The 24,652-nt window shown below is 43.2% G+C and overlaps 3 protein-coding genes across 4 annotated transcripts; all 3 read left to right on the forward strand.

The window, feature by feature from the left end:
* The first annotated feature begins 985 nt into the window (after window positions 1-985).
* Window positions 986-6,439, forward strand: LOC306877500 (E3 ubiquitin/ISG15 ligase TRIM25-like). Its single transcript, XM_079429283.1, has 6 exons — window positions 986-1,647; window positions 1,972-2,058; window positions 2,139-2,372; window positions 4,768-4,927; window positions 5,065-5,112; window positions 5,311-6,439. Exons 1-6 carry the CDS (start codon window positions 1,075-1,077, stop codon window positions 5,850-5,852), a joined length of 1,644 nt encoding a protein of 547 aa, XP_079285409.1. The 5' UTR covers window positions 986-1,074; the 3' UTR covers window positions 5,853-6,439.
* A 3,464-nt stretch (window positions 6,440-9,903) lies between these two features.
* LOC306877499 (tripartite motif-containing protein 16-like) lies at window positions 9,904-13,856 on the forward strand. The gene is made up of 6 exons (XM_079429282.1): window positions 9,904-10,557; window positions 10,895-10,990; window positions 11,071-11,307; window positions 12,153-12,312; window positions 12,450-12,497; window positions 12,696-13,856. Exons 1-6 carry the CDS (start codon window positions 9,985-9,987, stop codon window positions 13,235-13,237), a joined length of 1,656 nt encoding a protein of 551 aa, XP_079285408.1. The 5' UTR covers window positions 9,904-9,984; the 3' UTR covers window positions 13,238-13,856.
* Window positions 13,857-17,307: 3,451 nt separating this feature from the next.
* LOC306877498 (E3 ubiquitin/ISG15 ligase TRIM25-like) lies at window positions 17,308-21,258 on the forward strand. Of its 2 annotated transcripts, XM_079429280.1 has the most exons (6): window positions 17,308-17,950; window positions 18,288-18,383; window positions 18,464-18,700; window positions 19,593-19,752; window positions 19,893-19,940; window positions 20,162-21,258. In XM_079429280.1, the coding sequence occupies exons 1-6, from the start codon at window positions 17,378-17,380 to the stop codon at window positions 20,704-20,706; spliced, it is 1,659 nt and encodes a 552-aa protein (XP_079285406.1). In that variant the 5' UTR covers window positions 17,308-17,377; the 3' UTR covers window positions 20,707-21,258. The 2 variants fall into 2 exon arrangements, with proteins under 2 accessions (XP_079285406.1, XP_079285407.1); XM_079429281.1 differs by lacking the exon at window positions 19,893-19,940.
* Window positions 21,259-24,652: the final 3,394 nt, after the last annotated feature.

Raw genomic sequence — 24,652 nt, forward strand, 5'->3', positions numbered from 1 at the left:
GCAGACGGTCAGTTTAGCCAGTCTGTCTGCTTCCTGACCTGGGCCCCAGTTAGTCAAGTACGAACTCTAAGACTATGTGCCATATTTCTAGAGAAAACAGCGGCACCACCCCAGGAGGGATGAAGACCATCTCTTTTCAACAGGTCAGGTCTGCCCCAAAAACTCGTCCAATTGTCTATAAAACCTGTTATTCTGCGGGCACCACTTAGACATCCAGCCATTGAGTGACAACAATCTGCTATGAATCTCATTGCCACGGTAAGCGGGGAGCAGACCAGAGTATATTACAGTGCCTGACATCGTACTTGCAAGTTCACACACCTCTTTAACATTATTTTTAGTGATCTTCAACTAGCAAAGTCAAACATCATTACCGCCGACGTGGATAACAATCTTACTGAATTTACGTTTAGAATTAGCCAGCAATTTAAAAAAAAAAGAGCCGCTCAGTTGGAGTCCCAGGTCAGTGTAAAACTCCAGAGTCCAGGGAGGATCAAGCAAAGGCATGAGTGAGCTGAGTGGTTCAGACAGCCCACCATAAAAAAATATCATCAGGCATACCTGGTCAAAAGATGGTAAATGAGCCAGTCCAATAAATTCCTTCACATAGTCCTCAATAGGCCGATCTCCTAGATGGAGACATATAATTTGTGCTGCTGGATTCATAGTGGTCGGCGTCACCAGCCAGTCGGAGAGCAGCTGGACACAAGAACACACTCCTTACACAGAGGTACCAGGACGTTACTACAGATCAGATAATAATACTATATTTCCTATTGTAAATGGGTGTTCCTTCATCTTTGAGTTTATTTTTTATTAAATATGGTTAATTTTCTACTTTTTCCTTTTATTTTAAAAGATACAAGGAAAAAGTGGAAACCACTAAATAATCAATGTCTGCATATGCATATATATATGCATATATATATGTATGCGGAAGAGGAACCTGCTTTACAGACTCAGACACAACAGTTTTACACACATCAGAACCAGGAAACAGGAAACACGTGAGTTCAGGGAAAGAGAAACTGAAGTGTAGTTGAGCTGTTGTGCGTCTCTGTAATCAGCAGGAAAATGGCAGAAGCCAGAATTTTTGAGGATGAGTTCTTGTGTCCAGTGTGTCAGGATCTCCTGAAGGATCCAGTGTCCATTCCCTGTGGACACAGTTACTGTAAGAGCTGTATTACAGGCTGCTGGGATCAGGAGGATCAGATGAGAGTCTACAGCTGCCCTCAGTGCAGACAGACCTTCAGTCCAAGACCTGCTTTAGCTAGAAACACCGTGCTGGCTGAAGTGGTGGAGAAACTGAAGAAGAGGAAACGTCCTGCTGACTGTGATGCTGGAGCTGGAGATGTGCAGTGTGACGTCTGTACTGGAAGAAAATATAAAGCCGCCAAGTCCTGTCTGATGTGTCTGAACTCTTACTGTCAGAATCACCTCGAACAACATGAGAGTTGGTTTAAAGGAAAGAGACACAGTTTGACTGATGCCACTGGACGACTGCAGGAGATGATCTGCCAGAAACATGAGAAGCTCCTTGAGGTTTTCTGTCGCACTGATCAGAAATGTATATGTGTGCTGTGTACGATGGATGAACATAAAAACCATGACACTGTATCAGCTGCAGCACAGAGGACAGAGAAACAGGTATTAAAAACTAGAGATCAAGATAATACTCAGTGTAGTGATCCAAAGTCTGTTTATTTTCTGTGTAGAGCTGCAGCTTACACTGTCAGCGTGAAGCTCTACGTCTGTCAGTTTCACTTTCATGATACTTATGCTTGCAGTGTGAAAGGTCTTAATATTTCACCATAATTCATTTTTTCAGTGATTGTAACTGATCATCGCTTCTGGAGTTTGAACCCACAGCCATTAGTTATCAGCTCCACTTTTACTACATTCATCTGTTCACATGATGATTTAGTGGCAGTAGTTTTCTGTGACATTCACTATCATCTGTTTGTCCTGCAGAATCAGCTGAAGAAGACGTTCCAGCAGAGAATCCAGCAGAGAGAGAAAGATCTTCAGCAGCTGAGAGAGGCTGTGGAGTCTCATAAGGTGAGTCTGGAGAAGATGAGAAGTTTGTCTCAGTCTCAGTTCAGACTCATTGAAGCCTGAATCACTGTGTGTCCTAACAGCGCTCTGCACAGACAGCAGTGGAGGACAGTGAGAGGATCTTTACTGAGCTCATCTGCTCCATTGAGAGAAGCCGCTCTGAGCTGATACGGCTGATCAGAGATCAGGAAAAGCAAGCAGTGAGTCGAGCTGAAGGACGACTGGAGCGACTGGAGCAGGAGATCAATGATCTGAGGAGGAGAGACGCTGAGCTGGAGCAGCTTTCACACACACAGGATCACATCCAGTTCCTGCAGGTAACACAGATCTAGAAGAACAGCATCATAGTGGACTTGAGCAGATCCTGCTGTGACACGACACTCACAGAGAAACATTTCATGAGTGTCTTTTATCAGAATCAGAATCAGAATGAGCAAAAAAACAATATACGTGTATAATATAGACAGCCATGTATGTACAGGTCAAGTATGTGCAAATTAGAAATGAGAAAATAAAAATAAAATAAGTGAGTGTGGTGAATGGATAGTGTATTATAGTTGTGTGTTCCACGTTTATTGTTGGGTGTTCATGAGATGGATTGCCTGAGGGAAGAAACTGTTCCTGTGTCTGGTCGTTCTGGTGCTCAGAGCTCTGTAGCGTCGACCAGATGGTAACAGTTCAAAGAGGGAGTGTGCTGGATGTGAGGGGTCCAGAGTGATTTTACCAGCCCCTTTGCTCACTCTGGATAAGTACAGTTCTTGGAGAGTGGGGAGGGTTGTACCAATGATTCGCTCAGCAGTCCGGACTACCCTCCGTAGTCTTCTGAGGTCTGATTTGGTAGCTGAGCTGAACCAGACAGTTATTGAGGTGCAGAGGATGGATTCAATGATGGCAGAGTAGAACTGTTTCAGTAAGTCCTGTGGCAGGTTGAACTTCCTCAGCTGGCGAAGGAATTACAACCTCTGCTGGGCCTTCCTGACAATGGAGTCTATGTGAATATCCCACTTCAGGTCCTGAGAGATAGTGGTGCCCAGGAATCTGAATGACTCCACTGCAGTCACAGTGCTGTTCATGATGGTGAGTGGGGGGAGAGTAGGCGGGTTTCTCCTGAAGTCCACAGTCATCTCCACAGTTTTGAGCGTGTTGAGCTCCAGGTTGTTAAGACTGTACCAGACAGCCAGCTCCTTAACCTCCTGTCTGTAAGCAGACTCGTCACCGTCCTGGATGAGGCCGATCAGTGTGGTGTCGTCTGCGAACTTCAGGAGCTTGACGCAGGGCTCTTTTGATGTGCAGTTGTTGGTGTAGAGGGAGAAGAGCAGTGGGGAGAGTATGTACTGTGGATAATTATATAATTATCAGTCAGACTCTCATTTAATCATCTCCATTTGAAAGAGACACCACTTACAAATGGCTTTCAGCTCTGGAAATCTCTTAGGAATCATTTCTCTCAGCTCTTTCTTGTAGAACAGTGGTTCTCAATTCCAGTCCTATAAATGGAACATATACACTCGCTTCGAATTTGAAGCGATAAGAGATACACACAAAATATGCAGCGCGGGGGGGAGAGGGGGGTGGTGATCGAGAACCGCTGTTCTGGAAGATACATTTAGCTGTCAAACACCACTAGTGCCACCAACAGTTCAAAACATTTTACCAAATATTTGCTTCTGATTCATTATGTTTCAGTGAAATCAGTGAAAGTGATAGTACTAATTCTGAGTAAGTTTCATCAAAATTGGATCAGGTGATCCTAAAACCTGATAAAATTTGACAATGAAGACCCCAAACATAAAGTTGTTACGAATCCTGGCCATGCTCTCCCGGTTAACCACCACTAGAGGTCACCCGTTCACCACAGTGACTATTTTCACTCACAAGCACATTGGACTCCATTTCCCACCATCCATTGCACTCCCTAATCACGCACAGCTGTTCTCAATTATCACACCCACACCTGATCACCATTTCACAATCACCACCACTCACTACTTAAGCCTGGGACTTGCTCTTGCACACCGCCGAGTATTGTTAGCCTGCTACCTTACAAAGCGTTCCTAGTTTTCATAGTCTTGCCTTGCCTTGTTTTCCTTTCCGTGTCTGACCCTGCCCGAGTTCTTGGATTATTCTCTCTGCCTTGCCCTGTCTGGATTTTGTACGCCGATCGTTGACCCACGCTTGCTCCACGGATTGCTCTGTCTTGTCTCTGCCATACCTGTTTGCTGTCTCTCGACCCTGCCTGTATGACCATGTTTTATAATAAAGCTTTGCACATGGATCCGCATGTCTCACGTCTCGTCAGCCCCGTAACAAAAGTAGTATATTAGCAATACTTCAGTGTATTAAAACCAAATCATTGATTGTGTCTTAAGGACCTTGTGAAGTTTCAATGTCTCCAACAGCTCTAAAGTTATAAATAATGGTCAGTCTAATCATAGCCTTTGAGCTGCTTTTCCTGAGCAAATTTAATCAAGCCTATAATGAGACTCAATTGATGAGCTTGAGCTGTTTGATGGACATTCCTAGAAAGTTCACATATAGTGTAACTGGATATTAGAATATGTAATATAATTAATATGAGATGAAGCTGATGCTGTGAAAGTGTTGGATTGAGGTGAGTTACTATAGATCAACAAGATCCGCACAAATCTGATGCTGGTGCAGGTTATTGGGTGAAGTGTGGAGCTGATGGGTTTTGATTTCTGTTTTCTATAGAGTTTCCAGTCTCTCTCAGCACTTCCTGAATCTACAGACGGAAATGACAATCCCTTCAGTTCTCTCGTCTCTTTTGATGATCTGAGAGAATCTGTTCATCAGCTGAGAGACAAACTGGAGGATTTCTGCAAAGAGGAGCTCAAGAAGATCTCAGACAGAGGTAAAGTCCTGGAGATTCATCTGCTCTCAGAAACCAGTCCATCATCTCATATCATGGAGAACATCATATCAGAAATGTCTTAGTAATGGGTTCAGGATCATGAGAATCACACTGTTCATGTCTGTTGATTTCCACAGTCACATTCACCAACATTGTTCCCAGGAGCAGGAACCACTTCCTACAATGTAAGTCAGTAAGAAAACAAGCAGAAAAACTCACTGTGTTCATGTTCTTCCTGTAGATGAGGAAAGAAGAGTTATATAACTGATGATGAGACACTGATGATACACTGAACATGACGAGTTCAGCTACATGAAAAGATCAAACAGATTCATAATTCCTGATTCTGATTCAGATATTTTTTTGTGTTTTATCTCCATCAGATTCCCATCAGCTCACTCTGGATCTGAACACAATCAATAAACACCTCCATCTGTCTGAGAGCAACAGAGAGATTACTCACACTTATATAGATCAGTCGTATCCTGATCATCCAGATAGATTTGATGTGTATCGTCAGGTGTTGTGTAGAGAGAGTGTGTGTGGACGCTGTTACTGGGAGCTGGAGTGGAGTGGAAATAATGGCGTGCGTATATCAGTGTCATATAAGAACATCAGCAGGAAGGGAGGTGTTGAGTCTTTGTTTGGATCTAATGATCAGTCCTGGAGTTTGATCTGCTTTCCCTCTAGATACTCATTTTGGCACAACAAGGCACAGTCTGCTCTCCCTGTAAAGTCCATCAGCAGTAGAATAGGAGTGTTTGTGGATCACAGAGCAGGAACTCTGTCCTTCTACAGCGTCTCTGACACAATGAGCCTCATCCACACAGTCCAGACCACATTCACTCAGCCGCTCTATCCTGGGCTTGGGTTTGGAGCTGGATCATCAGTGAAACTGACAAACTGTGTTGATGAATCAGAATAGATTGGTGAGAGATTCTACCCATAATGCTGTGAGCTGCATGATTAACCAGTAACAATGAGATGTTATAGAGTCTCTTCATGACATTAATACTGCAGCTGAACTTCTGTCAGTGAAATAACATGTCACAGTTATAAATGTGTGTAATAAATCCTCATATAGACAGTATGATTAATGTGTGTGTGTCCTGCTGAATGACCATGTGTTTCTGGACTTTTCTTAACCTCTTTTTGTGTTGATTTATTTTTTAATGTAGTGTCACATCTATCATTGTATTATTACTATCATAATTACCTTTCAATTTAGATTATCACAGTTAATAAATCATTTTCATTATTCGCTTTATGGAGCTCTGTCCCTTATCAGTGTTTTGTGTTGTTTTGTCTTTTGTCTTTGTTTTTATTGTCACACATTTAATAATTGACTGTGGAATTTGTTTTTATTTTTAAGTTACAGCTTGTTAATAATGTATTCTAATATAGATCAGTGGTTAAAACCTGTAAATGACATGACATTTCAAGATGTTAAAATTGTGTGTGTGTGTGTGTGTGTGTGTGCAGAGATGGGCACAAATACATCAAAATGTATTTAAAATAAAAATACAAAATACTGTGTGGGAAAATGTATTTAAATACAAATACAGTATTTAGTATTTTGAAAATACACAAAATACATGTGAAATTGGCCATCCAGTGAAGTAACACTATTAAGGCGTGTTTACACCAAAAATTCGGGGAACAGACACGGTCTGTATAGATTGGACAACGCGAGTACTTCTATCATTTAAGTGGGTAGAACAAAAGCCATTATAGCAGTTATTTGAGAATTGGCTTACTAGTCAGATGGAGCGTAGCGTCCTGGAGATGTCCGGCAGGCGTTCCGCTCCGACTCTGCTGGGGTGCAGGCCATCAGCACAGAAAAGCCTAGGATGCTCCCAGAAAATGACAATAACCATTCGTTTAAAGCAAAAAGTCTACTGAACCTTTCGTGTCCTCGACGATACGTGGGAAGCGGTCCTGACACGATGATCGTCATCGCGGGCGATGTGCTGCGTACCGTCTCGATCAGGCTCCTGAAGTCCCTCTTCAGTGTCTCCGTCTGCCGCAGTTTGGTGTCGTTAACCCCCGCGTGCAGCACGACAGCGCCGATGCTCTAGTCGCCCTTCAGGATCACAGGTATCTGTGCACAAACATTGAGAACACGAGCACCGGGGAAACAGTGAGTGTGCACTTTACCTTCAGCTAACGTAGCACGGACGTGCCGGACGATGGAGTCTCCGACGATCACAGCGTCGCGTTCCGTCTCGAAGAGGGGAGCAAAGCGGTTCCGGGTGGAGATCTCGAAGACCGGAGGCAGCGGAGGGGGAGAGGTCGTTGCCCGGGGTCTGGCTCGCATCTTCTGCTGCTGGTGCACCCAGGGTCTGTGGCGTACCGGCGCCGGAGTGAAGGACATCTGGGAAGATCGCGTCCTGGGTGCGCAGGGTCTGTGCAGAGAAACACACGGAGTAGAGATGGTTGGAGTGTTAGCAGCATGCTGTATACTTACCCTGGACTTGTGAGCGTCTTTGGGCGTCAGCCCGGGATGTTTCCAGCGCGGCTCTCCGCTCTCTCAGCTGGGCCTGCTTCTCCACGGCCTCCAGCTACAGCTGCACCGAATGAAGCTCGAATGTGTCCTCACTTGCACAAGGAAATCAAAATAAAACTAGTGATAAGGCGCTCTGATTGGTTTTGTTTTAGAATGCTATAGGGGATATATTCACACGTTACAGAAACAAAAATTATAGTGTATAAAATTGATTTTAAGATAGAAAATAGACGATAAAGAATCAACTTGATGGAGCTCAAACTCAAAACACGTGTCAGGTGTTTGGACCGGCGCCCAACTGCATTGGCACATCAAGTGCCTCGAGTTGCTAGCAGTAAATCTTGCTTTGGGCTGCTTGAAAGCACAGCTACGTGGCAAGCACGTACTGATCCATACGGAAGACACTGTGACCATTGCTTACATCAACCGGCAAGGTGGTCTATGCTCCTGTCGCATGTCGAAAGCATCTGACATTGCTTCATACCATTCATATTCAGGGTTTGCTCAACACGACACACACTTACACACTGAAGTGGAGCCTGTTCATTGAGTGGTGTTTTTCTCACCAAGAGGACCCCGAAAGTGCTCGATCAGAGCCGTGTTTTCCTTTCTACAGCAGGGTTGGATTGAAGGCTGTCTCCCTCCACCCTTTAAGCATACGTTTCTGCGATATCTGCAAACCACAACCCCACGGATGGTAAGACAGTAGGGAAGCATTACTCGGTCAACAGTTTCCTAAGGGGGGGGACACTTTTGCTTCCATCATGAGGGTAGGGGACCTGCAGGTATTTTCAGTCAACGAATTGTGCCTAGAGTTTGGGCCAGCTGACTCCAATGTAACTGAGACCTCAGCCTGGCTACATGCCCCAGGTTCCTACCACACCCTTCGGGAGTCAGGTGGTGAACCTGCAAGCCCTGCCCTCAGAGGAGGCAGACCTAGCCCTAGCTTTGCTCTGTCTCATCCATGATTTAAGATTGTACGTGGACCAAACACAAAGCTTCAGGACCTCAGAGCAGCTCTTTGTCTGTTACAGAGGTCGGCAGAAGAGTAAAACCATCTCCAAGCAGAGGATGGCCCACTGGATAGTGGATGCCGTCACTTTGGCTTATCAAACACAAAACGAGTCATACCCACTCAGGTTGCGAGCTCACTCCACCTGGAGTATTGCATCCTCCTGGGTGCTGGCGCATGGTGCCTAGCTGACAGATATTTGTAGAGCTGTAGGCTGGGCGACTGCCAACACATTTGCTAGATTATATAGCTTTCGTCCTGTGTTCTCACCTCAAACAGGGAAAGACACAGAGAGGCCACGGTCTAGTGTCGGCTTGCTATGTCACAAATTCTGGTATTTTACTTTGTTGGGCAAACCCTATCGAGTTCCTCCATCACCCTCCACCAGGCCTACAATCAATGTATTCTTGAAAACCGGAGGTAGGCTGGGTGCCCATATGCAGTGATCCTGATGGGATCCCAGATGTGACCCTGGACCACAAAACCAGTCTTAAGTCGCTGGGGTATATTTGTAGCAATAGCCAAAAAATACATTGTATGGGTCATTTTTTTATGCCAAAAATCATTAGGATATTAAGTAAAGATCATGTTCCAAATAGTTGTATCTCAGCCGAATATTGTCAGATCCTAACAAACCATACATCAATGGAAAGCTTATTTATTCAGCTTCAGATGATGTATGAATCTCAATTTTAAAAAATTGACACTTAAGACTGGTTTTGTGGTCCAGGGTCACATATGTGTATTCTTCCACGGCATAGCTTTAAGCCCTGCGTGTGCTGTGAGCATAAATGGGCAGCTGGATGCAATTATCACATGCATTGAAGGGAAAGGGAAAGGGAAGTGGTGTGTGGCCAAGTATGGTGACCCATACTCGGAATTTGTGCTCTGCATTTAACCCATCCTAGTGTACACACAGTAGTGAATATACACCCAGAGCAGTGGGCAGCCAATGCTGCGGCGCCCGGGGAGCAGTTGGGGGTTCGGTGCCTTGCTCAAGGGTCTCACCTCAGTCGTGGTATTGAGGGTGTTGGTTATTCACTCCCCCCACCTACAATCCCTGTCGGACCTGAGACTCGAACCCACAACCTTCGAGTTACCAACTCGAGTCCAACTCTCTATCCATTAGGCCACGACTGCCCTAATGGGCTCGTTTAGTTACACTCGAAGTAGATTGGTCTCTCTGGCGAGATTCCCAATTCATCAGTCAATAGGTAACAGATTACCAGTTAACCTGTTTAAAATTTAGAGCAGTCAATGAAATTTATGACATGAATTAAATCTGTATTTGGGTGTGTATGTGAAAATAATCTATTAATCTAATTTAATGACGCATTGTTTTCTCAGTAACTGTAACTGATTACAATTACATTTATTTTGTAATTAAATTACATAATTCTATTAGATGTAACTAGCTACTCTCCAACACTGCGTACCTCAAACACAGAACCAGGAAACAGGAAACACGTGAGTTCAGGGAAAGAGAAACTGAAGTGTAGTTGAGCTGTTGTGTGTTTGTCTCTGTATTCAAGCCATAAAATGGCAGAAGCCAGAGTTTTTCAGGATGCGTTCATGTGTCCAGTGTGTCAGGATCTCCTGAAGAATCCAGTGTCCATTCCCTGTGGACACAGTTACTGTAAGAGCTGTATTACAGGCTGCTGGGATCAGGAGGATCAGATGAGAGTCTACAGCTGCCCTCAGTGCAGACAGACCTTCAGTCCAAGACCTGCTTTAGCTAGAAACACCATGCTGGCTGAAGTGGTGGAGAAACTGAAGAAGAGGAAACGTCCTGCTGACTGTGATGCTGGAGCTGGAGATGTGCAGTGTGACGTCTGTACTGGAAGAAAATATAAAGCCATCAAGTCCTGTCTGATGTGTCTGAACTCTTACTGTCAGAATCATCTCGAACAACATGAGAGTTGGTTTAAAGGAAAGAGACACAGTTTGACTGATGCCACTGGACGACTGCAGGAGATGATCTGCCAGAAACATGAGAAGCTCCTTGAGGTTTTCTGTCGCACTGATCAGAAATGTATATGCGTGCTGTGTACGATGGATGAACATAAAAACCACGACACTGTATCAGCTGCAGGACAGAGGACAGAGAAACAGGTATTTTTAAACTAGGGATCAAGTTAATACTCAGTGTAGTGATCCAAAGTCTGTTTATTTTCCGTGTTGAACCACAGCTTAATTACACAGAAACACTGTCGGTATGAAGCTCTATGTCTGTGTCAGTTTCACTTTCATGGTACTTACCCTTGCAGTGTGAAACAGGTCTTAATATCATACCTTTATATTATAATTTGTGTTCGATGATTGTAACAATCATCATTTCTGGAGTTTGAACCTACAGCCAGTAGTTATCAGTTCCACTTTTCTTGTATACATTGATGATTTAGTGGCAGTAGTTTTCTGTGACATTCACTATCATCCGTTTGTCCTCCAGCATCACCTGAAGGAGACGCAGAAGACGTTCCAGCAGAGAATCCAGCAGAGAGAGAAAGATCTCCAGCAGCTGAGAAAGGCTGTGGAGTCTCAGAAGGTGAGTCTGGAGAAGAAGAGAAGTTTGTCTCAGTCTCAGTTCAGACTCACTGAAGCCTGAATCATTGTGTGTCCTAACAGCGCTCTGCACAGACAGCAGTGGAGGACAGTGAGAGGATCTTTACTGAGCTCATCCAGTCATCCATTGAGAGAAGCCGCTCTGAGCTGATACGGCTGATCAGAGATCAGGAAAAGCAAGCAGTGAGTGGAGCTGAAGGACGACTGGAGCGACTGGAGCAGGAGATCAATGATCTGAGGAGGAGAGACGCTGAGCTGGAGCAGCTTTCACACACACAGGATCACATCCAGTTCCTGCAGGTAACACAGATCTACAAGAACAGGATCATAGTGGACCTGAGCAGATCCTGCTGTGACACGACACTCACAGAGAAACATTTCATGAGTGTCTTATTATATAATCATCAGTCAGACTCTCATCTTATCATCTTCATTTAAAAGAGATGCCGCTTACAAATGGCTTTCAGCTCTGGAAATTTCTCAGGAATCATTTATCTCAGCTTTTTCTTCTAGAAAATATATTTAGTTGTCAAACACCACTAGTGCCACCAACAGTTCAAAATTTCACTAACATTTAAACTTTTTACCACATTTTTCTTCCGATTCATCACGTCACAATGAACTCAGTGAACTCGATAGTACAGATTCTGAGTAACAATAAAAATTGGATCAGATGATCCTCAAATCCTCAAACCTCACACTGTTGAATTTGATCATGAAGACCCCAAACATGAAGTGATGCTGTATATTAGCAATGCTTCGGCGTATAGAAACCAAACCAAACCTGAGCGTGTCTTAAGGGTTCTTGTGAAGTTTCAGTGTCTCTTACCACTCTAAAAGTTATAAATAATGGTCAGTCTAATCATAGCCTTTGAGCTGCTTTTCCTGAGCAAATTTAATCAAGCCTATAATGAGACTCAATTGATGAGCTTGAGCTGTTTGATGGACATTCCTAGAAAGTTCACATATAGTGTAACTGGATATTAGAATATGTAATATAATTAATATGAGATGAAGCTGATGCTGTGAAAGTGTTGGATTGAGGTGAGTTACTATAGATCAACAAGATCCGCACAAATCTGATGCTGGAGCAGGTTATTGGGTGAAGTGTGGAGCTGATGGGTTTTGATTTCTGTTTTCTATAGAGTTTCCAGTCTCTCTCAGCACTTCCTGAATCTACAGACGGAAATGACAATCCCTTCAGTTCTCTCGTCTCTTTTGATGATCTGAGAGAATCTGTTCATCAGCTGAGTGACAAACTGGAGGATTTCTGCAAAGAGGAGCTCAAGAAGATCTCAGACAGAGGTAAAGTCCTGGAGATTCATCTGCTCTCAGAAACCAGTCCATCATCTCATATCATGGAGAACATCATATCAGAAATGTCTTAGTAATGGGTTCAGGATCATGAGAATCACACTGTTCATGTCTGTTGATTTCCACAGTCACATTCACCAACATTGTTCCCAGGAGCAGGAACCACTTCCTACAATGTAAGTCAGTAAGAAAACAAGCAGAAAAACTCACTGTGTTCATGTTCTTCCTGTAGATGAGGAAAGAAGAGTTATATAACTGATGATGAGACACTGATGATACACTGAACATGACGAGTTCAGCTACATGAAAAGATCAAACAGATTCATAATTCCTGATTCTGATTCAGATATTTTTTTGTGTTTTATCTCCATCAGATTCCCATCAGCTCACTCTGGATCTGAACACAATCAATAAACACCTCCATCTGTCTGAGAGCAACAGAGAGATTACTCACACTTATATAGATCAGCCGTATCCTGATCATCCAGATAGATTTGATGTGTATCGTCAGGTGTTGTGTAGAGAGAGTGTGTGTGGACGCTGTTACTGGGAGCTGGAGTGGAGTGGAAATAATGGCGTGCGTATATCAGTGTCATATAAGAACATCAGCAGGAAGGGAGGTGTTGAGTCTTTGTTTGGATCTAATGATCAGTCCTGGAGTTTGATCTGCTTTCCCTCTAGATACTCATTTTGGCACAACAAGGCACAGTCTGCTCTCCCTGTAAAGTCCATCAGCAGTAGAATAGGAGTGTTTGTGGATCACAGAGCAGGAACTCTGTCCTTCTACAGCATCTCTGACACAATGAGCCTCATCCACACAGTCCAGACCACATTCACTCAGCCGCTCTATCCTGGGCTTGGGTTTGGAGCTGGATCATCAGTGAAACTGACAAACTGTGTTGATGAATCAGAATAGATTGGTGAGAGATTCTACCCATAATGCTGTGAGCTGCATGATTAACCAGTAACAATGAGATGTTATAGAGTCTCTTCATGACATTAATACTGCAGCTGAACTTCTGTCAGTGAAATAACATGTCACAGTTATAAATGTGTGTAATAAATCCTCATATAGACAGTATGATTAATGTGTGTGTGTCCTGCTGAATGACCATGTGTTTCTGGACTTTTCTTAACCTCTTTTTGTGTTGATTTATTTTTTAATGTAGTGTCACATCTATCATTGTATTATTACTATCATAATTACCTTTCAATTTAGATTATCACAGTTAATAAATCATTTTCATTATTCGCTTTATGGAGCTCTGTCCCTTATCAGTGTTTTGTGTTGTTTTGTCTTTTGTCTTTGTTTTTATTGTCACACATTTAATAATTGACTGTGGAATTTGTTTTTATTTTTAAGTTACAGCTTGTTAATAATGTATTCTAATATAGATCAGTGGTTAAAACCTGTAAATGACATGACATTTCAAGATGTTAAAATTGTGTGTGTGTGTGTGTGTGTGTGTGTGTGCAGAGATGGGCACAAATACATCAAAATGTATTTAAAATAAAAATACAAAATACTGTGTGGGAAAATGTATTTAAATACAAATACAGTATTTAGTATTTTGAAAATACACAAAATACATGTGAAATTGGCCATCCAGTGAAGTAACACTATTAAGGCGTGTTTACACCAAAAATTCGGGGAACAGACACGGTCTGTATAGATTGGACAACGCGAGTACTTCTATCATTTAAGTGGGTAGAACAAAAGCCATTATAGCAGTTATTTGAGAATTGGCTTACTAGTCAGATGGAGCGTAGCGTCCTGGAGATGTCCGGCAGGCGTTCCGCTCCGACTCTGCTGGGGTGCAGGCCATCAGCACAGAAAAGCCTAGGATGCTCCCAGAAAATGACAATAACCATTCGTTTAAAGCAAAAAGTCTACTGAACCTTTCGTGTCCTCGACGATACGTGGGAAGCGGTCCTGACACGATGATCGTCATCGCGGGCGATGTGCTGCGTACCGTCTCGATCAGGCTCCTGAAGTCCCTCTTCAGTGTCTCCGTCTGCCGCAGTTTGGTGTCGTTAACCCCCGCGTGCAGCACGACAGCGCCGATGCTCTAGTCGCCCTTCAGGATCAAAGGTATCTGTGCACAAACATTGAGAACACGAGCACCGGGGAAACAGTGAGTGTGCACTTTACCTTCAGCTAACGTAGCACGGACGTGCCGGACGATGGAGTCTCCGACGATCACAGCGTCGCGTTCCGTCTCGAAGAGGGGAGCAAAGCGGTTCCGGGTGGAGATCTCGAAGACCGGAGGCAGCGGAGGGGGAGAGGTCGTTGCCCGGGGTCTGGCTCGCATCTTCTGCTGCTGGTGCACCCAGGGTCTGTGGCGTACCGGCGCCGGAGTGAAGGACATCTGGGAAGATCGCGTCCTGGGTGCGCAGGGTCTGTGCAGAGAAACACACGGAGTAGAGATGGTTGGAGTGTTAGCAGCATGCTGTATACTTACCCTGGACTTGTGAGCGTCTTTGGGCGTCAGCCCGGGATGTTTCCAGCGCGGCTCTCCGCTCTCTCAGCTGGGCCTGCTTCTCCACGGCCTCCAGCTACAGCTGCACCGAATGAAGCTCGAATGTGTCCTCACTTGCACTCAAAGGAAATCAAAATAAAACTAGTGATAAGGCGCTCTGATTGGTTTTGTTTTAGAATGCTATAGGGGATATATTCACACGTTACAGAAACAAAAATTATAGTGTATAAAATTGATTTTAAGATAGAAAATAGACGATAAAGAATCAACTTGATGGAGCTCAAACTCAAAACACGTGTCAGGTGTTTGGACCGGCGCCCAACTGCATTGGCACATCAAGTGCCTCGAGTTGCTAGCAGTAAATCTTGCTTTGGGCTGCTTGAAAGCACAGCTACGTGGCAAGCACGTACTGATCCATACGGAAGACACTGTGACCATTGCTTACATCAACCGGCAAGGTGGTCTATGCTCCTGTCGCATGTCGAAAGCATCTGACATTGCTTCATACCATTCATATTCAGGGTTTGCTCAACACGACACACACTTACACACTGAAGTGGAGCCTGTTCATTGAGTGGTGTTTTTCTCACCAAGAGGACCCCCGAAAGTGCTCGATCAGAGCCGTGTTTTCCTTTCTACAGCAGGGTTGGATTGAAGGCTGTCTCCCTCCACCCTTTAAGCATACGTTTCTGCGATATCTGCAAACCACAACCCCACGGATGGTAAGACAGTAGGGAAGCATTACTCGGTCAACAGTTTCCTAAGGGGGGGGACACTTTTGCTTCCATCATGAGGGTAGGGGACCTGCAGGTATTTTCAGTCAACGAATTGTGCCTAGAGTTTGGGCCAGCTGACTCCAATGTAACTGAGACCTCAGCCTGGCTACATGCCCCAGGTTCCTACCACACCCTTCGGGAGTCAGGTGGTGAACCTGCAAGCCCTGCCCTCAGAGGAGGCAGACCTAGCCCTAGCTTTGCTCTGTCTCATCCATGATTTAAGATTGTACGTGGACCAAACACAAAGCTTCAGGACCTCAGAGCAGCTCTTTGTCTGTTACAGAGGTCGGCAGAAGAGTAAAACCATCTCCAAGCAGAGGATGGCCCACTGGATAGTGGATGCCGTCACTTTGGCTTATCAAACACAAAACGAGTCATACCCACTCAGGTTGCGAGCTCACTCCACCTGGAGTATTGCATCCTCCTGGGTGCTGGCGCATGGTGCCTAGCTGACAGATATTTGTAGAGCTGTAGGCTGGGCGACTGCCAACACATTTGCTAGATTATATAGCTTTCGTCCTGTGTTCTCACCTCAAACAGGGAAAGACACAGAGAGGCCACGGTCTAGTGTCGGCTTGCTAGGTCACAAATTCTGGTATTTTACTTTGTTGGGCAAACCCTATCGAGTTCCTCCATCACCCTCCACCAGGCCTACAATCAATGTATTCTTGAAAACCGGAGGTAGGCTGGGTGCCCATATGCAGTGATCCTGATGGGATCCCAGATGTGACCCTGGACCACAAAACCAGTCTTAAGTCGCTGGGGTATATTTGTAGCAATAGCCAAAAAATACATTGTATGGGTCATTTTTTTATGCCAAAAATCATTAGGATATTAAGTAAAGATCATGTTCCAAATAGTTGTATCTCAGCCGAATATTGTCAGATCCTAACAAACCATACATCAATGGAAAGCTTATTTATTCAGCTTCAGATGATGTATGAATCTCAATTTTAAAAAATTGACACTTAAGACTGGTTTTGTGGTCCAGGGTCACATATGTGTATTCTTCCACGGCATAGCTTTAAGCCCTGCGTGTGCTGTGAGCATAAATGGGCAGCTGGATGCAATTATCACATGCATTGAAGGGAAAGGGAAAGGGAAGTGGTGTGTGGCCAAGTATGGTGACCCATACTCGGAATTTGTGCTCTGCATTTAACCCATCCTAGTGTACACACAGTAGTGAATATACACCCAGAGCAGTGGGCAGCCAATGCTGCGGCGCCCGGGGAGCAGTTGGGGGTTCGGTGCCTTGCTCAAGGGTCTCACCTCAGTCGTGGTATTGAGGGTGTTGGTTATTCACTCCCCCCACCTACAATCCCTGTCGGACCTGAGACTCGAACCCACAACCTTCGAGTTACCAACTCGAGTCCAACTCTCTATCCATTAGGCCACGACTGCCCTAATGGGCTCGTTTAGTTACACTCGAAGTAGATTGGTCTCTCTGGCGAGATTCCCAATTCATCAGTCAATAGGTAACAGATTACCAGTTAACCTGTTTAAAATTTAGAGCAGTCAATGAAATTTATGACATGAATTAAATCTGTATTTGGGTGTGTATGTGAAAATAATCTATTAATCTAATTTAATGACGCATTGTTTTCTCAGTAACTGTAACTGATTACAATTACATTTATTTTGTAATTAAATTACATAATTCTATTAGATGTAACTAGCTACTCTCCAACACTGCGTACCTCAAACACAGAACCAGGAAACAGGAAACACGTGAGTTCAGGGAAAGAGAAACTGAAGTGTAGTTGAGCTGTTGTGTGTTTGTCTCTGTATTCAAGCCATAAAATGGCAGAAGCCAGAGTTTTTCAGGATGCGTTCATGTGTCCAGTGTGTCAGGATCTCCTGAAGAATCCAGTGTCCATTCCCTGTGGACACAGTTACTGTAAGAGCTGTATTACAGGCTGCTGGGATCAGGAGGATCAGATGAGAGTCTACAGCTGCCCTCAGTGCAGACAGACCTTCAGTCCAAGACCTGCTTTAGCTAGAAACACCATGCTGGCTGAAGTGGTGGAGAAACTGAAGAAGAGGAAACGTCCTGCTGACTGTGATGCTGGAGCTGGAGATGTGCAGTGTGACGTCTGTACTGGAAGAAAATATAAAGCCATCAAGTCCTGTCTGATGTGTCTGAACTCTTACTGTCAGAATCATCTCGAACAACATGAGAGTTGGTTTAAAGGAAAGAGACACAGTTTGACTGATGCCACTGGACGACTGCAGGAGATGATCTGCCAGAAACATGAGAAGCTCCTTGAGGTTTTCTGTCGCACTGATCAGAAATGTATATGCGTGCTGTGTACGATGGATGAACATAAAAACCACGACACTGTATCAGCTGCAGGACAGAGGACAGAGAAACAGGTATTTTTAAACTAGGGATCAAGTTAATACTCAGTGTAGTGATCCAAAGTCTGTTTATTTTCCGTGTTGAACCACAGCTTAATTACACAGAAACACTGTCGGTATGAAGCTCTATGTCTGTGTCAGTTTCACTTTCATGGTACTTACCCTTGCAGTGTGAAACAGGTCTTAATATCATACCTTTATATTATAATTTGTGTTCGATGATTGTAACAATCATCATTTCTGGAGTTTGAACCTACAGCCAGTAGTTATCAGTTCCACTTTTCTTGTATACATTGATGATTTAGTGGCAGTAGTTTTCTGTGACATTCACTATCATCCGTTTGTCCTCCAGCATCACCTGAAGGAGACGCAGAAGACGTTCCAGCAGAGAATCCAGCAGAGAGAGAAAGATCTCCAGCAGCTGAGAAAGGCTGTGGAGTCTCAGAAGGTGAGTCTGGAGAAGAAGAGAAGTTTGTCTCAGTCTCAGTTCAGACTCACTGAAGCCTGAATCATTGTGTGTCCTAACAGCGCTCTGCACAGACAGCAGTGGAGGACAGTGAGAGGATCTTTACTGAGCTCATCCAGTCATCCATTGAGAGAAGCCGCTCTGAGCTGATACGGCTGATCAGAGATCAGGAAAAGCAAGCAGTGAGTGGAGCTGAAGGACGACTGGAGCGACTGGAGCAGGAGATCAATGATCTGAGGAGGAGAGACGCTGAGCTGGAGCAGCTTTCACACACACAGGATCACATCCAGTTCCTGCAGGTAACACAGATCTACAAGAACAGGATCATAGTGGACCTGAGCAGATCCTGCTGTGACACGACACTCACAGAGAAACATTTCATGAGTGTCTTATTATATAATCATCAGTCAGACTCTCATCTGATCATCTTCATTTAAAAGAGATGCCGCTTACAAATGGCTTTCAGCTCTGGAAATTTCTCAGGAATCATTTATCTCAGCTTTTTCTTCTAGAAAATATATTTAGTTGTCAAACACCACTAGTGCCACCAACAGTTCAAAATTTCACTAACATTTAAACTTTTTACCACATTTTTCTTCCGATTCATCACGTCACAATGAACTCAGTGAACTCGATAGTACAGATTCTGAGTAACAATAAAAATTGGATCAGATGATCCTCAAATCCTCAAACCTCACACTGTTGAATTTGATCATGAAGACCCCAAACATGAAGTGATGCTGTATATTAGCAATGCTTCGGCGTATAGAAACCAAACCAAACCTGAGCGTGTCTTAAGGGTTCTTGTGAAGTTTCAGTGTCTCTTACCACTCTAAAAGTTATAAATAATGGTCAAACTAATCATATCCTTTGAGCTGCTTTTCCTGAGCAAATGAGACTCCATTGATGTGCTTGAGTTGTTGGATGGACATTTAAATTCTTAGCAGATATTTTATCATTCAAACTATTTCCTAGAAATTTCACATATAGTGTAAGTGGCAAATACGAGAATCTGTAGCTCTAATGTGATATAATGAATATGAGAAGAATGAAGCTGATGCTGTGAAAGTGCTGGATTGAGCTGAGTTACCAAAGATCATTCAAGTCAACAGGAGCCGCACAAATCTGATGCTGGTGCAGGTTATTGGGTGAAGTGTGGAGCTGATGGGTTTTGATTTCTGTTTTCTGTAGAGTTTCCAGTCTCTCTCAGAACTTCCTGAATCTACAGACGGAAATGATGATTCCTTCAGTTCTCTCGTCTCTTCTGATGATCTGAGAGAATCTGTCTGTCAGCTGAGAGACAAACTGGAGGATTTCTTAAAAAAGGAGATCAAGAGTATCTCAGACAGAGGTAAAGTCCTGCAGATTCATCTGCTCTCAGAAACCAGTCCATCATCATCTCATATCGTGGAGAACATCATATTAGAAATGTCTTTTTAATGGATGCAGGATAATGAGAATCACACTGTTCATGTCTGTTGATTTCCACAGTCGCATTCACCAACATTGTTCCCAGGACCAGGAACGACTTCCTACAATGTAAGTCAGTAATAAAACAAGCCAAAAAACTCACTGTGTTCATGTTCTTCCTGTAGATGAGGAAAGAAGAGTTTTATAATTGATGTAAATGATGATTAGCACAGGATATCTGCTCATCTGTACTGAGACACTGATGATACACTGAACATGAAGAGTTCAGCTATATGAAAAGATCAATCAGATTCATAATTCCTGATTCTGATGTGTTTTATCTCCATCAGATTCCCATCAGCTCACTCCGGATCTGAAAACAGCGCATAAACGCCTCCGTCTGTCTGAGTGCAACAGATTGATTACTGTTGCTCGCACAGTTCAGCCGTATCCTGATCATCCAGACAGATTTAATTATCGCTCTCAGGTGTTGTGTAGAGAGAGTGTGTGTGGACGCTGTTACTGGGAGCTGGAGTGGAGTGGAGATAATGGCGTGCATATATCAGTGTCATATAAGAACATCAGCAGGAAGGGACGGGGTAATGAGTGTAGGTTTGGAAATAATGATCAGTCCTGGAGTTTGTTCTGCTCTCCCTACAGTTGCTCATTTAGACACAATAACATACGGACTGATCTCCCTGTAGAGTCCATCAGCAGGAGAATAGGAGTGTTTGTGGATCACAGAGCAGGAACTCTGTCCTTCTACAGCGTCTCTGACACAATGAGCCTCATCCACACAGTCCAGACCACATTCACTCAGACCCTCTATCCTGGGTTTACTATTCATAAAGGATCATCAGTGAAACTGACAAACTGTGTTGATGAATCAGAATAGATCGGTGAGAGATTCTACCCATAATGCTTTGAGCTGCATGATGAATCAGTCACAGTGAGATGTTATAGAGTCTCTTCTTTTCTCTTCATGACATTAATACTGCAGCTGAACTTCTGTCAGTGAAATAACATGTCAGAATAAATGTGTGTAATAAATCCTCATATAGACAGTAAGATCAGTGTGTGTGTGTGTGTGTGTGTGTGTGAATCCTGAGTGACAATGTGTTTCTGTGATTTTCTCAAACTCTGTTTGTGTTGATTTAGTTTTTAATGTAGTGTCACATCTATCATTTTATTATTACTATTATCACACCTTTGGACTTTCTTGTTATGTTTTCTTCCCTCATGTGCTCTGTGACCTAGTTTTCCTGTGTTTGATTATGTCATGATGTTCAAGTGTGTCTTGTCAATTATCTTAATTTGCCTCTGTATTTAGTTCCTGTCTATTTAGTGTGTCTTTGTCCAGTCTACTATGTCCCTAAGTGTGTCTCCTGCCTGCCTGCCTGTTCATGGATTTACCCTCTTGTGGATTAATTAAAGACTATTTCACTTGATCTTCTTCTTCGTGCGCTTAATGTTCACCATAATGTGTCAGAAGACCAGACCTAGAAAGTGAAAGTACATGACGTGTGTACCCCGCATTTTGTTTTTGTTTTTGAGTTTTTCTTATGGTTTTCGGTATGTTTGGCCCAGAGCCCAGCCTACCACCACCCTGCTTCTTGGAGCTATAGTTCGAGCCCACAGCAGATGGAGAGCCCATGCCCACAGTGATCAACAAGCCATCGCCGAGCAGAGCGACAGAGCGGAAGATTGCCCTGGAGCCAGAGCCCCGATCGTCTGACCAGGTGTGTGAGCCAGCTGCTAGACATGCGACGGTGGAAGTGTCAGTGGGGAGCAAGGGCACAGACGAATGCCCCGCCCACTGCACTACCGCTAGGGGTGAGCTGAGGTTGCACTCTTTGGTTTGTACGCAGATATACCTTATCTTCTGTGTCCCCCGTCACAACCACGGAGGTCGTGACTGAACTGTCTGTGTATATTGAAGTCTATGTCTGCCTGGAATTATCTGTCTGCCCTGAACCGTCTATCGGACCTGAACCAACCACGGAGGTCATTACCCTGTACATGATCCTCCCAGTGCTGGGAATTGCGATCTGATGTGTGTGGGCAGAACACACCGTCCCAGAACCCCCTAACGAACCTGAACTCCCACCCAGCCTCCATCTCCCACCTCCTCTACCCCATCATTAGGCTTGTTTGAGATTAGCTAAATCTGGTAGAACTGATCACCGCGATATGCATGCTGTAAGAAAAGTGTCCGAGTTACGTCCGACTTGTTCTGATGTCATGCTGATTTGTGCCAAAAAACTCCACAACTCTCACCTACATTCAGGAGAGGTGAGGCGCATCTCAAACCCTGTGCATCCCTATTCTCACCACCACCACGGCTGCATCCTGTCAGCCACTCAGCTCACCCTAAACCCACCATCTGTGGAGTGGTTTCGTCGCGGGTCTACAAGTCTCCATCGTTTTGACGTACACTTGTGACGTTTCAGTGTATCTTACCACTCTAAAAGTTATAAATAATGGTCAAACTAATCATATCCTTTGAGATTTCAGTAACACTTTAGAATACTGTTCCATTAATGAATAACTAGACAAGAACACATAAATAGTGCATTATTAACACTCTACTAGTATTTAAAAAGAAACTGATTAATGAATTAGTAAGTAATAGTGCTTAGTTTAATGTGGTAGTTCACTATTAGCTAATCAGTAACTACTATTTTTTCATACCTCCCCAAGAACTACTGTATACAGGTTCATAATTAATATGAATAATACATAATGTATAATTAATTCTAAAGTGAAGGTCATTATCTTTCTGGGGAAAAATGCAGCGATTGATATCGTTTATTTATAGTTATTTTCAAAGCTTCAGTGTACTGTCAAAAAAAACTTCATTATATATATTTTTTATTATAAAAAACATTTTGCTTATAATTTCTGCACAGGAGAGATTTGATGTTGTTTCGGCGTCGGCTGAAATGAGTTGAAAAATATCGGCATATCAGATATCGGCAAAATCTAAAATCCTGCATCCCTATTATCTAGCATTAGTAACGAGAGTGATTTAAGACATGTATCATCTCCAGACTTTATAGGCAAATACATCTGGTTGTCATCCACATAAAAGTGGCATGAAATGCTATATTTCTTAAAAATAGAACTAAGAGGAAGCATATATAATGAAAATAGCACTGGTCCTAAAATGGAACCTTGAGGGACCCCACAGGTAATACACGCTTTTGATGATGAAACGCTTCCAGTTTTAAAAGAAAAGGTACTATTTTGAAGATAAGAGTCAAACCAACTTAGGAAAGTTCCTGGGATGCCCACATGACTCTGTAAACATTCAATTAGGATAGTATGGTCAATCGTATCAAATGCTGAGCTAAGATCCAGCAGAACTAAATCAACAGTGCTACTTGTCAGTGTTTGATAAAAGGTAATTAACTACCCTAAGAAGAGCTGATTCTGTGCTATGGCCTGATCTAAAACCAGATTGATATTTGTCAAAGATCTAAGAGCGCTCTCCTGCACTCCCATCTAAGCAACAGAGTATTTTCATTGAGCGAAGGCTGGATATTAGTTTTAGGTTTCTTCAATTAGTATGGAACAACATCAAGGATATCAGAATAAGCATTATTAAACAGATTAACCAATTCTTCTGGACCCATTAAGACAGACGGAGATTCAACAGTGTCAATCAATCAATGAGCATAGAATACGGATGGGGGAAAAATAAAAGATAAAAATCACTGACTGTATTAGATGTAAATCACACAAGCATAATAAACAATAGATTTTTGTTTCAGGGGACTACATAAAAGGGTAATATTAGAAACAATAGGGTTATGGTCAGAAAAATAATGATCTAAGATATGTATATTACACACAGGCATACCCATATAAGAACCAGATCAAGAGTGTGATCATGCTGATGAGTAGAGCAAGTTATATACTGTGAAAAGTCAAACAAGTCAATAATAATTTAAAAACTCTCCGGCTAAAGGCTTCGATGGACAGCAAATATTAATGTTAAAATCACCAAGTACAATGCTGTGAAAAGAAGTTACAATCCCAGACAAAAAAAATCTGAAAACTCCTGTATAAAACCGGTTATGTTTGGGAGGTCTATATAGAAGAACACATAATATAGGAATTGGCAAAGCAATTAAAAATGATTGCACCTCAAAACTCTGGGAACTCTCAGCAGGGATTAATCAGCATTTCCACTTGTTTTTAAAAATTGACGCTAAAAATTTTAACAGCAGTTCTCAGGGTGTTAAAAAAAAAGTTGCAGTACATAAGTAAAAGTTCAGAGAAAAGGGCTCATATCTCCAACATTAAGCAATGTTTCAGGAACAAATCAAAAATCTAATCTTTATGATACAAAGAAATCATTTAAAACAGATGTTTTTGATGCATTGATGAATGCTAGAGTCGCTGCGGAACAATCAAAAGTGTCATGTTGAGTACTGGCCTGTACTGATGTTAGTGTATCCACACGCCGTAGGTTGCTAAACTGTATTCCTCTGCCACATCTCCGCAATCTAGCCAAGAGGATTCATGATGTCAGCACACGCGAAGTAGGGTAGACGTTCTGTAGACAGGACCTCCTTCACTCCAGGTATTCCCAAATAGTTCTATTTGCCCACAAGGCATTTTCCCAGTAGTGTCAAGGAGTGTGAAGGAGGAACTTTCGGCGTGCTGCAGTGACCAGTGGCTTCCTTCATGGTGTCCTTCCATGGATATCATGCCTGTTCAACGTTTGCGTATGGTTGACTCATGAACGGAGATGTTAACCAGCTTCAATGAATCCTTCAAGTCTTTAGCGGTTACTCTAGGTCTTTTTTTCACCTCTTTGAGATTTCTGTGTTGTG

The sequence above is a fragment of the Barbus barbus genome (genome assembly GCF_936440315.1).
Source record: "Barbus barbus genome assembly, chromosome: 12".
NCBI classification, from domain to species: domain Eukaryota; kingdom Metazoa; phylum Chordata; class Actinopteri; order Cypriniformes; family Cyprinidae; genus Barbus; species Barbus barbus.